This window comes from Pleurodeles waltl, chromosome 10 (genome assembly GCF_031143425.1).
Source record: "Pleurodeles waltl isolate 20211129_DDA chromosome 10, aPleWal1.hap1.20221129, whole genome shotgun sequence".
Taxonomy (NCBI): Eukaryota; Metazoa; Chordata; class Amphibia; order Caudata; family Salamandridae; genus Pleurodeles; species Pleurodeles waltl.
This window is the reverse complement of record NC_090449.1, coordinates 1,010,908,561-1,010,922,093: the sequence shown is the minus strand read 5'-3', so window position 1 is coordinate 1,010,922,093 and position 13,533 is coordinate 1,010,908,561. Positions and strand designations below refer to the sequence as shown.

Sequence of the window (13,533 nt, the reverse complement as noted above, 5' to 3'; positions counted from 1 at the left end):
AATGCTGGATCCTGGAAAGCTAAACATTTCTGAAAACTAGACAAAATTCTGAATTCAGCAAGGGGTCATTTGTGTAGATCCTACAAGGGTTTCCTACAGAAAATAACAGCTGAAATAAAAAAATATTGAAATTGAGCTGAAAACAACAGCCATTTTTCTTTATGTTTTACTCTGTAACTTTTTCCTGCGATGTCAGATTTCTGAAAGCAATATACCGTTTTGTCTGCTGGACTCTTCTGGTTGCGGGGATATAAAGGGCTTATAGGTTCATCAAGAACCCTAGGTACCCAGAGCCAATAAATGAGGTGCACCCTGCAGTTGGTTTTCATTCTATACTGGGTATACAGCAATTCATTTGCTGAAATATGAGGAGTGAAAAAGAGGTATCAAGAAAACCTTTGCATTTCCAAAATGGGATCAAGATAAGGTTTTGAGGAGCAGTGGTTATTTGCACATCTTTGAATTCCGAGGTGCCCATACTAGCATGTGAATTGCAGGGCATTTCTCAAATAGACGTCTTTTTTACACACTCTCTTATATTTGGAAGGAAAAAATGTAGAGAAAGATAAGGGGCAATAACACTTGTTTTGCTATTCTATGTTCCCCCAAGTCTCCGGAAAAAAATGATACCTCACTTGTGTGGGTAGGCCTAGCGCCCGCGACAGGAAATGCCCCAAAACACAACGTGGACACATCCCATTTTTTCACAAAATACAGAGCTGTTTTTTTGCAAAGTGCCTACCTGTGGATTATGGCCTCTAGCTCAGCCGGCACATAGGGAAACCTACCAAACCTGTACATTTTTGAAAACTAGAGACCTAGGGGAATCCAAGATGGGGTGACTCGCGGGGCTCTGACCAGGTTCTGTTACCCAGAATCCTTTGCAAACCTCAAAAAGTGGCTAAAAAAACAAGTTTTCCTCACATTTCGGTGACAGAAAGTTCTGGAATCTGAGAGGAGCCTCAAATTTCCTTCCACCCAGCGTCCCCCCAAGTCTCCCGATAAAAATGATACCTCACTTGTGTGGGTAGGCCTAGCGCCCGCGACAGGAAATGCCCCAAAACACAACGTGGACACATCACAGAAAACAGAGCTGTTTTTTGCAAAGTGCCTACCTGTAGATTTTGGCCTCTAGCTCAGCCGGCACCTAGGGAAACCTACCAAACCTGTACATTTCTGAAAACTAGAGACCTAGGGGAATCCAAGATGGGGTGACTCGCGGGGCTCGGACCAGGTTCTGTTACCCAGAATCCTTTGCAAACCTCAAAAAGTGGCTAAAAAAACAAGTTTTCCTCACATTTCGGTGACAGAAAGTTCTGGAATCTGAGAGGAGCCACAAATTTCCTTCCACCCAGCGTTCCCCCAAGCCTCCCGATAAAAATGATACCTCACATGTGTGGTTAGGCCTGGTGCCTGCGACAGGAATAGATCACACAACGGTCAATGTTGGTCCTTACGTGAGGCAGCTGTTGACCCTGGGGTGATCCATTCCTGACACAGACACTAGGTGTAGGCACTCAAGTGGGGTAGTGTTTTTATCAGGACAGGTGAGGAGTCACTGGGTGGTAGGAATATTGTGGATCCCAGCATATTCCTGTAGTTTGTGTGACAGAAATGCGAGAAAAATTTAGTTTTTTTTCAACATTTCAGCTTTGCAGGGTATTCTGGGTAAGAAAACTTTGGGGAAGCCACACAAGTCACACCTCTGTGGACTCCCCCGAATGTCTAGTTTCCAGAAATGTTTGGTTTTAGTGTGTTTCTCTATATGGCCGCCGAATCCAGGACCAAAAACACAGGTGCCTGCCTTACAAAACCAGTTTGTTTTGCCATGGATAATTTTGATGTCTCCACAATATGATTTGGGTGGTGGAATTTGGGGCTGAACTAAATTGGGGAGCTCCCAAGAGAGCACTCTCTCTCTGCTTGCCGCCGCATTCACCTGCTCTCTGGGTTGACCTAACCCACTATTACCCAGTTGCACAAACAGCTTGCGAAGGGACAGCAGGACTGTCCTCATCACCTCCCTCATAATGTACTGGAAGAGGAGTTATCGAATGGGACTCCTCTGACTGAAAAATCACTCCCAGAGTCTGCGCCATTGTCCTATCCCTCAGATGCTGTCTCAGTATCTGATGTCTCAGTCTCTGATCCTATGTCAGAGCGGTCCTCTATAACCCGAGTGTAGGCAGCAGTCATCCATCAAGATGCCATCTCTGCTATTGGCTAAACTGTTGCTCTAAAACACTAGCCTACGTAGACAGTCACAAAATCGATGGTGTGTGAGATACGTGCAACAGTAGAGGCCACCTTACCTGCGCTTCTTCCCTCAATCAGCACGTACTTTCAAGACACTCAAAAAACACCTTGTCACATACCATTCGTCACAGTCTTTAGCACCTCCTGCGCCCAGTCCAACAATCATTATTGGTGCTCCCACTCCCTCCTCCTCGGATTCCCTCATTACCACCCAGCAAAAGTGCCCTTCATCTCTCCATAGACTTTGCTAATGTACTCAGCTATTTACATAAAATACAGATTTGCTCTTTGCAGTAGGCATATAAACCTTCTGCGCTTCTTTATGGCACTAAAACTGCCACTAGACAAGTCGGACCCTTTTCCCCCCAGGGAAACCACACACATATTGACAAAAGTGATATATATATGACAGCCAATCACCTGAAACTCAACTCAAGCAAAACCGAAATAATCCTCTTTGGCCCACACAAAAACACCTGGGACCCCTCATGGTGGCCCACCACGCTAGGCCCTGCACCCACCCCCGCCAACCACGCACGCAACCTCAGCATCATCCTAGACTCCTCCCTCTCGATGACCCAACAAATCAACGCTCTCACCTCCTCATGCTTCAACACACTCCGTATACTGAAAAACATTCAAATGGATCCCCACAGAGACCAGAAAAACTGTCACTCACGCACACATCAGCAGCAGGCTTGATTACGGAAACGCCCTCTACGCCGGCACCACTCTAAAACTCAAGCGCAAACTACACGCATCTAGAACTCAGCAGCACGACTCATCCTCGACCTCCGCCGACACGAACACATCTCTCCACACCTCAAATCCCTCCACTGGCTCCCCATTGACAAAAGGATCACCTTCAAGATCCTCATCCTCGCACACAAATCACTCCACAACACAGGCCCTGCCTACCTCAACGAGAGTCACCTTCCACACCCCCACACGAAACGTCCGCTCAGCTGACCTCTCTCTCGCCTCTGTCCCCCGCATCAAACACACCACCACCGGGGGCAGATCCTTCTCCTACCTTGCACCCAAAACCTGGAACGCCCTCACAACCCACCTTCGCAAGACCCAAAACCTACTTCTTTTCAGGAAGGGCCTCAAAACCTGGCTTTTCGAACAGTGAATCTCCCAGCCCCTTTCCCTCCCCCCGCCCCCCCCCCCAAGCGCCTTGAGACCCTCACAGGTGAGTAGCACACTTTATAAATCTCTTTGGTATATATAGATCTACCTCTATATATATATATATATATATCTATGTACATAGATATATCTATAGATATATCCATGTACATAGATATATCTATCTACATAGATATATAAATATAGATCTATATATAGATCTATTTTTTTTAGTTGTTGTATGGTTTCCTTGGGGGCCAAAATGGCCCCCAGGGAAACCCTACAACATCTAAAAAAAAAAATGCCCCCACAGGGGGTCACCCTGCCCACGGGCGACCCCCTGTCATTTATTTTTTATTTTTATTATTTAAAAAAAAAAAAAAAAATCCCCTGGGGGGGGGGGGGGGCGCGATCGCCGCCCCCCCGCCCCCCACCTTTTTTTTTTTTATTAATTATGCCCCCGGGGGGGGGGGGGCCCGTTTTCCGAGGGGCCCGCCCCCCCAAAGTGAAATCCCTGGCGTCTAGTGGTGTTTCCTGGCCCCCGATCGCAGCTGTGCTGCGATCGGGGGCCAGGAAACACTTTGAGAAGGCCTCGTAAGAAAGGGGAGACTCTCCCCCTTTCTTACGAGGCCTTCTCAAACTGTTTCTGGCCCCCGATCGCAGCACAGCTGCGATCGGGGGCCAGAAACAGTTTGAGAAGGCCTCGTAAGAAAGGGGAGAGTCTCCCCTTTCTTACGAGGCCTTTTCAAAGTGTTTCCTGGCCCCCCGATCGCAGCTGTGCTGCGATCGGGGGGCCAGGAAACCTGAAAGTGTTTCCTGGCCCCCGATCGCAGCACAGCTGCGACCGGGGGGCCAGGAAACACTTTCAGGAAGGCCTCGTAAGAAAGGGGAGACACTCCCCTTTCTTACGAGGCCTTCCCGAACGTGAGAAAGGCCGTTTTCCCCATCAAAGCAGGAAGCGGCCGCAAGGCTGCTTCCTGCTTTGATGGGGAAAACACCTTTGCAACGTCAGCGCGCCGCGAGGCGCGCTGACGTCACAAAGGGGCGGGGGGAGACACGGAAGCTTCCGTGTCTCCCGGGGGGGGTTTAAAAAAAATAATAAATCCTCGGGTGCGACGCACCCGAGGATTTATTGATACCCTTCCTGGTGTCGGCCACTGGTCATGACCCGCACCAGGGAGGGTGTGTGGGCGTCGGCCAGTGGCCGACGCCCGCACCTAACAGGTTAAAGGCAGCCCCCATGTTAACCTATGAGGGAGATAGGCCTTGCAACAGTGAAACACGAATTGGGCAGTATTTCACTGTTAGGACATGTAAAACACACCAGTACATGTTCTACCTTTTAAATACACTGCACCCTGCCCCTTAGGCTACGTATTGCCTACCTTAGGGGTGCCTTACATGTCCCAAAAGGGAAGGTTTGGGCCTGGCAAGTGGGTACACATGCAAGGTTGAATTGACAATTTAACACTACACACACAGCCACTGCAGTGGCAGGTTTGAGCCATGTTTACAGGGCTACTTATGTGGGTGGCACAATCAGTGCTGGAGGCCCACTAGTAGCATTTGATTTACAGGCCCTTGGCACCTCTGGTGCACTTCACTAGGAATTTGCCAGTAAATCAGAGATGCCAATTATGGCTAAACCAATCAACAGTATAATTTACCTAGGGAACATTTGCACTTTAGCACTGATCAGCAGTGGTAAAGTGTGCAGCGACAATAAATCAGCACATATTTTCACTTTTATCTGCAATTAAGAATCTTGTAAACGGTCACATTTTATTTTAAATAATGTTACTACTTGTGAAATATTTTTTGCTAAGAATCCAATAGGTAGACCCAAGTGGTGGCCTCTTCACCTTGCTTAATACAAAGGTAAAAGGCATGGGTAAAACAAATTTAACCAGTTCAAAATTTATTGTCGCTCTGATGCTCAAGACTATGCGTACCAAATATGAGTTCAAATTTCTTCTTGTAATCAATGTTTACATTTTGCCAGCAATACTTAAATGTACTTGATTTTGAAGACCAATCATGATGACAGATCACCGCTGAGCTCAACGCCCTCAGCCCAGGACTTTGCAACAACTGCTACAGCACCAACCCTCGACGACACACTGCTGCTCAACTCAAAGCCCTCAGTCCAGAACTCCACAACAACTGCTGCAGCACCTCCCCCAAGCTGCCACCGGCTCCACGGCTAGACCCTTCACCTGCTGGCACTGCCGCTTCTCCTGTAACACCAAAGACCCAGCATACACCAGGATCACCTCCACACCAACTCCGATCTTTACAGCCCAGCTCTACTGCTTCCTGCTCAACGAACGATTGCTATGCAAACACACCACCAAAATCTGGGACACCATCACCCACATCATGCCAATGTCATTTTGCTCACCGAAACCTTGCTCAACCCCACCTCTGCATCCGAGATAGCTTCTTCCACACTGGACAGCTACAAGATCATTCACTGAGACCACATCAACAAGTATGGAGGTGGAATTGCAATCATCCATAAGGAAACTATTCACTGCATCATCACCGCAAATGATGCCACCCAAATAATGGAGCAACTCAACTTCCAACTCCTTACAGACCATACCTTGTCTACAGACCTCCAGGACTGCGCCCCAGCTTCTGTGACTTCTGTAACTCCTGAATCAAAGAAAAGCAGTAGCCCGGATCCTTCCCAGCCTTTCAGCGGCATTCAACACAGTATTTCACAACATCCTAATCAGAAGACTGCACCACATCAGAATCAGGGGAGATGCCCTCAATTGGATCACCTCCTTCCTCACAGGGAGAACCCAAAGAATACGCCTACCTATTTCACCTTGGAACCGAAGGACATCCTTTGTGGTGTCATTCAAGGCTTATCCCTCAGCCCCATCTTGTTCAACACCTACATGAGCCCACTGGCCAACATTGTTAGATCTCATGGACTGAACATAATTTCCTACTCTGATGACACTCAACTAAGCCTCTCACTATCCGAAGACCCTGACTACACGCTAAAAAACTTCCACAAGTGCATGACGAACACCACTGACTGGATAAGAACCAATTTCCTCCAACTCAGCACAGACAAGTCGGAGTTACATGATAGCCCCCTGAACTAGGAATTCCACCAACACCAACCAGCTACACCCACAACCTTGGCATCATCCTGGACAATAGACTCACCATGAGGAAACAGATCAATGCGGTCTCCTCCTCCTGCTTCCTCATACTCAGCAAGATTTGTAAGTGGCTACCCTTTGACTCCAGATGCACAATCACTCAAGCCCTGATCACAAGCCGACTAAACTACTGTAACACACTCTATGCACGGATCACTACACAATTCTTCAAGAGACTGCAGACTATACAGAACCTGGCAGTCAGACTCATCCTCGACCTCCCCAAGTGGACCCACAATATCCCTCACCTGAGAAGGCTCCACTGGTTTCCCGTACAGAGACATGCCAGTTAAAGATGTTGATCCACGCCTTCAAAGCCCTCAACAACCAAGGCCTGAGTACATCAACCACCGACTGAATCTGCACCTCCTAGCCAGATACCTGCGCTCAGCCTCCTGCTTCCTCGCCCACACCGTATGCATACGTCGCAGCAACAGTGGAGGACGCTCTTTCACCTACCTTGCCACAAAATCTTGGAACAGCCTTCCACTTCACCTACTGACCTCACTCTCTGCTGGAATTCAGAAGAGGACTCAAGACTTGGTTGTTGAGTGAGCCCTGGCAGCAACAGATACCATTGCTTGGATACTATCATGGGTGGTTAGCTGCACTTTACCAATCCAAATCGAATGGAATGAAATGGAATAGTTGCTGACATAGACTACTAGATTACTAAATTTCCCAAGGCTTTGATTATAATCACCAGTGATCTTAATCCAAAAATTCATAATGACTTTTATCATTTATTTCAGTATTCTGCTGATTACTGCTATATTTTTTGAAAACAAACTTTTATTGGATTTTCACAACATTGGCAGTAGACAGGTCATGTTGCAGTACTGTATAGCATTGCAATCATATGTGTCAGCCATCCAACCCACAACTCCCCCCTGACCCACCAACATTCCTCACCCCTCCTTCTGAGTTGTGCTGTAAGGTATCCATTTCAGGTCTATCTCAGCTGGACAGTCCCAGCCTACAAACATGTCCCAGCATCTTACAGCCTAGGCCTAGAGCTCTGGGTTCTCGTAGGAGTAGTGGTAAGCAATGTCTCTTGTTCAGTTCAAATCCAGTTCCTGTGCTAGTGGACTTCTGGGAGATGCCACTGGTGACTGAGGGTCTGGGTCTTTCATACAATTCACTAAACGCCTCTTAGGCCGTGACCACTTCCAGGGAACCACGGCCTTGCCTTGCTTCCCAGAGCAGCTCTCCAATCTAAGACTCTGCCCACCGATCTAGCTCTTTTCACCAAGCCGTCACCCTAGGTCTTCTTGCTGTTTTCCAGTTCTGTGTAATTTCCCACTTTGCTAATATTAGGGGCAAATCTTGGAACCTACTTTTGACCTTCATTTAGACAGTAAGTGGGAACCACCTCAGCAAGCAGTGTCTTGGTGAGCAGGGGACCTCCCTTGTAGTTCTTTCAGCTCCTGTGGACGTGACCTCCCAGTAGTCAGTCAGGGATGAGCAGGACTGCAGCATATGGAATATCTCCACTCCTACTTCTCCACATCTTGAACACGTGGCGTTTACCGTGTGGAAAAACCTATTTACCCTGCCTGGGGTAAGGTATGTTCTGTGCAGTATATAGAAGTTTATCAATTTAAATTTGGCATTTTAGACACCTTGGTGGACTATTCCATAATCTTCACCCAGTTGACCTCCGGGATCAACACCCCCGCTCTATATAAGCAGGTGACCGCTTTGAAGGTGCCAGAACTTGTGACCATAAATTGACAACTCCTGTTATTAGATGGCCACAACATGCCTGTCCCCCATAGTTTCTTGATCGCCACCAATGCCGCCCTATGAAGCAGAAAGTGCCCCTCTTGCAGGTCGAATTCCAGACTACATTCCTCAAATGAGAGTATCACTTGCGCTCGGAACAGATCACCAACTCTAGCTATAACCGCAGCCGTCCATTCCGATAAACTTCACCAGCCTCCCCTCTGCGGTAGCAGCTCCAAGATGCCCATAGGGAGGTCAAGCAAGTATGGGACTTGTGTCCGTGTTTTTTGCAAGCATGTGATCCAGCAGTGCCGCATAATTTGCTGTTCACTTGTGCCCACCTGACAAGGACGTCGGGTAGCCAGGAGCACCTGGTATAACAGATGAAGCTCCGGCACAAATGGACCCTCGGGGTCATCTTGCTAGCCACCTATTGAGTGAACCACTGTAGCTGCCCTACTATATAGTATAATTTGAAGTCTGGGACTGCCAGTCCCCCTTACCCCACAGGTCACTCCAAGTTTGCCAGCGCCACTCTCCTGCGGCTTGTGTCCCAGATAAAGGCCATAATCAACGAGTCCAGGTCTCCTGACTACTGCTATAATGTACTACTTTTATTATTTAAAAATAATTAGCAGCTAATTGCTGCAGATACAATCTTATTCACAGCTCTGCATGACTTAGATGTTTATTTGCCTAAATGGTCCCTTTTGGCTTGAATATCTTGCATAGAGTACTCATTTTTGTCATTGTGTTTGGATTATACTTTTTTGTGTGATTCTTAGTTATACTCTTATGATTTTTAACTTGATAACCACCTGGAGAGTGATCATAAGCCCCTATTGGTTGTCATTTAGGCTGATTTTATCCCACAAATGCATGACTGAGTACACCATTATAAACAACAATAAGAGAATTTATTAGAATTGTTATCTCTTTGGCCGATTAGCATCCTTTGAGTCTAGTGAATTAATGTCACAATTATTTAGGAAATTTACCAGCCTACTCACACATAATCAATCTGGCTGCCTTACTTAGGAGAATAATTTGCCTCCGTTGTTTAAGTATGTCGCATCAATAAACAAGATCTCTCACTGACCCATAAGAACCCATAAGACAGTAAATAGATCTGATAGGATGACTAATGACAACAAAAGGGGTTTTATGAAAATATTAAGATTAGTGCTAAAATTCCCAGCAGGCAGGTTGTTGCATCATTTCTAAAAAATAAAATTCTAAAAAGAAAAATCATGTAGTGCCAATTGTTTTATAGTATCAAATTAAAAAAATTGCAGACTCGTTTGGCAGCTGGTGATCTGTGGTATGGATAGCTATTAAGCTACATGTTCATAGAAGTTCTCCATTAAAACCTGTGAGGAGTTTATATTAAAGTTATCCTTTGAATAACAACAATGCAACTTCTCTTGCCCCTATTTGTCTAATCACAATTACCTTATTAATGAAGGCAGTGTTATGCACTTGTTGAAGAATCATCTCATGCTCTGAGACTAAATGGCATTAAACGTCCTCCATGTAACATCTTGAAATAGGGTTTTACTGTTGAGCTGCTCTTATTTTCTGTATAAATTGCTGACTTTACAAGCATTTTCTTATCACACAGGTGGCTTTTCTCGTAAACTGGGTAGACTGGGGGAAGTGAGAATTGGTAACTTGGCCTATGTTGATGACCTGGCTATTTTTTAATCAATCAATCAATCACAGATGTTTATATAGCGTGCTACTTACCCGTTAGGGTTCCAAGGCGCTTGGGGGGGGGGGGGGGCGTACTACTACTGTTCGAAGAGCCAGGTCTTGAGGAGTCTTCTGAAGGTGAGTAGGTCTTGGGTCTGTCGGAGGTAGGTAGGGAGCGTGTTCCAGGTCTTCGCGGCGAGGTAGGAGAAGGATCTGCCGCCGGAGGAGGCTCGTTGGATGCGAGGGACGGTGGCGAGGGCGAGGCTCGCGGATCGCAGTTGGCGGGTCGGGGTGTAGAAGTTGAGTCTGTCGTTGAGGTAGGAGGGGCCGGCATTGTGGAGTGCTTTGTGTGCGTGGGTGAGGAGCTTGAAGGTGACCCTTTTGTTGACGGGGAGCCAGTGGAGTCCTTTGAGGTGAGGGGTGATGTGGCAGTGGCGGGGTGCGTTGGTGATGAGTCGGGCTGAGGCGTTTTGGATGCGTTGGAGTCGCTGTAGGTGTTTTGCTGGGATTCCTGCATAGAGTGTGTTGCCGTAGTCCAGTCTGCTGCTGACGAGGGCGTGGGTCACTGTCTTCCTGGTGTTGGTCGGGATCCACTTGTAGATCCTGCAGAGGGTGCGGAGGATGTTGTAGCAGGAGGAGGTGACGGCGCTGACTTGTCTGTCCATGGAGAGTGCAGAGTCGAGGATGAATCCCAAGTTGCGGGCGTGGTTGGTGGGTGTCGGGGCAGTTCCGAGGGTGGTGGGCCACCACGAGTCATCCCAGGCGGAGGGAGATGTCCAGAGGATGAGGATTTCTGTCTTGTCGGTGTTGAGTTTCAGGCAGCTGTTCCTCATCCAGTCGGCGACTGCTTTCATTCCCTCGTGGAGGTTGGCTTTGGCGGTGGCAGGGTCATTGGTGAGGGTGAGGATGAGCTGGGTGTCGTCGGCATAGGTGATGATGTTGAGGTCGAACCGGCGGGCCACTTGTGCGAGGGGGGCCATGTAAATGTTGAACAGCGTTGGGCTCAGGGAGGAGCCCTGGGGGACGCCACAGATGATGTTGTTGGCTTCTGAGCGGAAGGGTAGGAGGCGGACGGTCTGTGTTCTGCCGGAGAGGAAGGATGAGGTCCAGGCTAGGGCTTTTTCATGGATGCCGGCTTCTTGGAGGCGTGACAGTAGGGTGCGGTGGCAGACTGTGTCGAAGGCCACGAAGAGGTCTAGGAGAATGAGGGCGGAGGTCACGCCGCGGTCGAGTTGGCGTCTGATGTCATCTGTTGCGCCGATGAGGGCGGTCTCGGTGCTGTGGTTGCGTCTAAATCTGGTTTGTGAGGGGTCGAGGACGTTGTTGTCTTCGATGTGGCGTGTCAGTTGAAGGTTGACGATTTTTTCTGCGACTTTAGCTGGGTAGGGGAGGAGGGAGATGGGGCGGAAGTTCTTGAGGTCCTTGGGGTCGACTTTTGGTTTCTTGAGGAGGGCGTTGATGTCTGCGTGCTTCCAGCTTTCTGGGAGGGTACCTGTTTCGAAGGAGGCGTTGATGATCTTGCAGAGTTGGGGCGCGATGATGGAGTCGGCTTTGTTGAAGATGTGGTGGGGGCAGGCCTCAGATAGTCTTACTAAATCAACTAAATTGCCCGCATGAATGTAATTGTAACATATTATACTGTTTAAAATGTAATCATTCAAAGACCAAGGACTTTCTTTTTTTCTTGCTTGTTTGCTTGAAGCTAAAGTTACACTAGTAAGTGAACTTTTTTTTCTGTTGATTATGCGTTAAGTTTTTTTTATTTAAGAATTACTATTGAGCACAATTGGAAGTGGAACACACAATGTGCGAACCTGACATCCAGAGATAATGTTAGAGCTAACACTATTAAACGTGTGTTCCAGCTCTACTATACAGCGTCTTTGTGTTATCTTAAAGTTTCCACTCTTGGCACTATTTACAATAAACAGATTTGTTCGGTATTCAATTTTAGGTCATAATCTCCACACTGTCAATTACATTTGAAATTAGTTTTTACCAGGTTGGTGTCCTTATGCACCATTCAGCTGTTTAGATTTTTTGCATTTATGCTAGTACCAACTCTGGGACTTTAATACCAAGACAACTGTGCCACTAAGCTTGAATTGGCAAATCATGTACACAGTGTTAACAAATTATCATCCATCCCCATTGGATGTTATTGGTAAAATGCTTTTGAGCGTCTGTAAGCATTATTTTTTTAATTGAACTATAAAACTACATGAGTTTCAGTATGGTTTAGGATTAGACTTGAAATACAACACCCTCATTACATACATCCTTATTTCCAAAAATGTAGTCCTATTTAGAGTCTACTTTGTTTTATGGTCTAACAATAGTTTTCTTACGCTTTAGATTACTTCACATACTAATATTTCAGTTTGACCATAAAAAGTAACAAACAGTGCTGTCTATGCAGTTGTTCTACTGAATCTATTGAACATATAATTTGCTTCTATTTTCAGGGATTCAGGTTATAAAACCGTTAATGACGCTACCGCCCACTGTTTTAACAGTAGTGAAAATAATTACATTTTATGTTTTTTTTGTTTGTTTTTTTAAGATCATCTGTAGCAAGATAGATTAAATAGAAATAAGCATGATCTTGATGTATCTAAATTGATTTCACTGAATTATGTTTTCAACTCTGTTGGATATTTTATTGCTGTGATTATTTTTTAAGTCCTACACGTATTCACCCTGTTTTATATATATTGTTGTGTTAGATTGTCATTTTAAGGCTTTAACTAATGTTTTTCATTTTAGTTTCTGTAAACAATGCCAGATAATTTTAGTTCAATTATTTCTGTTGTACATGATTTGTATCCTATACAATAAAGTATACTTAACGTACCTTACAACAGGGACAGTTCAATCAGTTGCACTTTGTCCCACATATTGATTGATGTTTTTACTCTTTATATTTTTGGATTGTTCCCCTGAACTTATCCCCACTGTGAAATCTTTGATGCCTCTAACCACCTAACCACGCAGTAAGTCCTTGACATAATGAAACTCATAGTGAATACTCACATTAGTTTGGTAATGTATTACCCACTGTTTCAAGGACAGTAATTTGACACTTTAACTGACTTTTCCTGGATCACCAAGATATTGAGAAGTTGTTGTATTCATAATCCTGCTGTTCTGTTGTTTTTTAGGTGGTGCTTTGATGAAACAGTGACGCATTTCATCTACCAGGGACGACAAAATGACACCAACCGGGAGTATAAATCTGTGAAGGAAAAAGGAATACACATAGTTTCAGAGCACTGGCTGTTAGCAGTATGTATATCTACCTTTTCCATACCGTAACAAATTAACCAACCCAGAATATCATGTATTTTATGCTTTCCTTTGGTTTATATTAATAGTTCATGGCGTAAATCCTGCTTGTCGCTTGAGAATGAATCTTGCAAGAATTGAGCGTTCACTGAACCCTGGCATTAGATGCTCAGACTAGGAAGACATGAATATCTTCCACTGGGAACCTAAATGTAGGACCCACTGGTGTGTTGGATATGGTAAAGCCATCAGCTATTGGCTG

At 46.0% G+C, this 13,533-nt stretch overlaps 1 protein-coding gene across 1 annotated transcript in view; it reads left to right on the top strand.

The window, feature by feature from the left end:
• TOPBP1 (DNA topoisomerase II binding protein 1) overlaps positions 1 to 13,533 on the top strand; it is a 287,854-nt gene that overhangs the window by 132,469 nt on the left and 141,852 nt on the right. Inside the window, exon 17 of the mRNA XM_069211909.1 lies at positions 13,148 to 13,271. Coding sequence (XP_069068010.1) covers positions 13,148 to 13,271 — 124 coding nt within the window. The remainder of the gene's footprint in view (positions 1 to 13,147; positions 13,272 to 13,533) is intronic.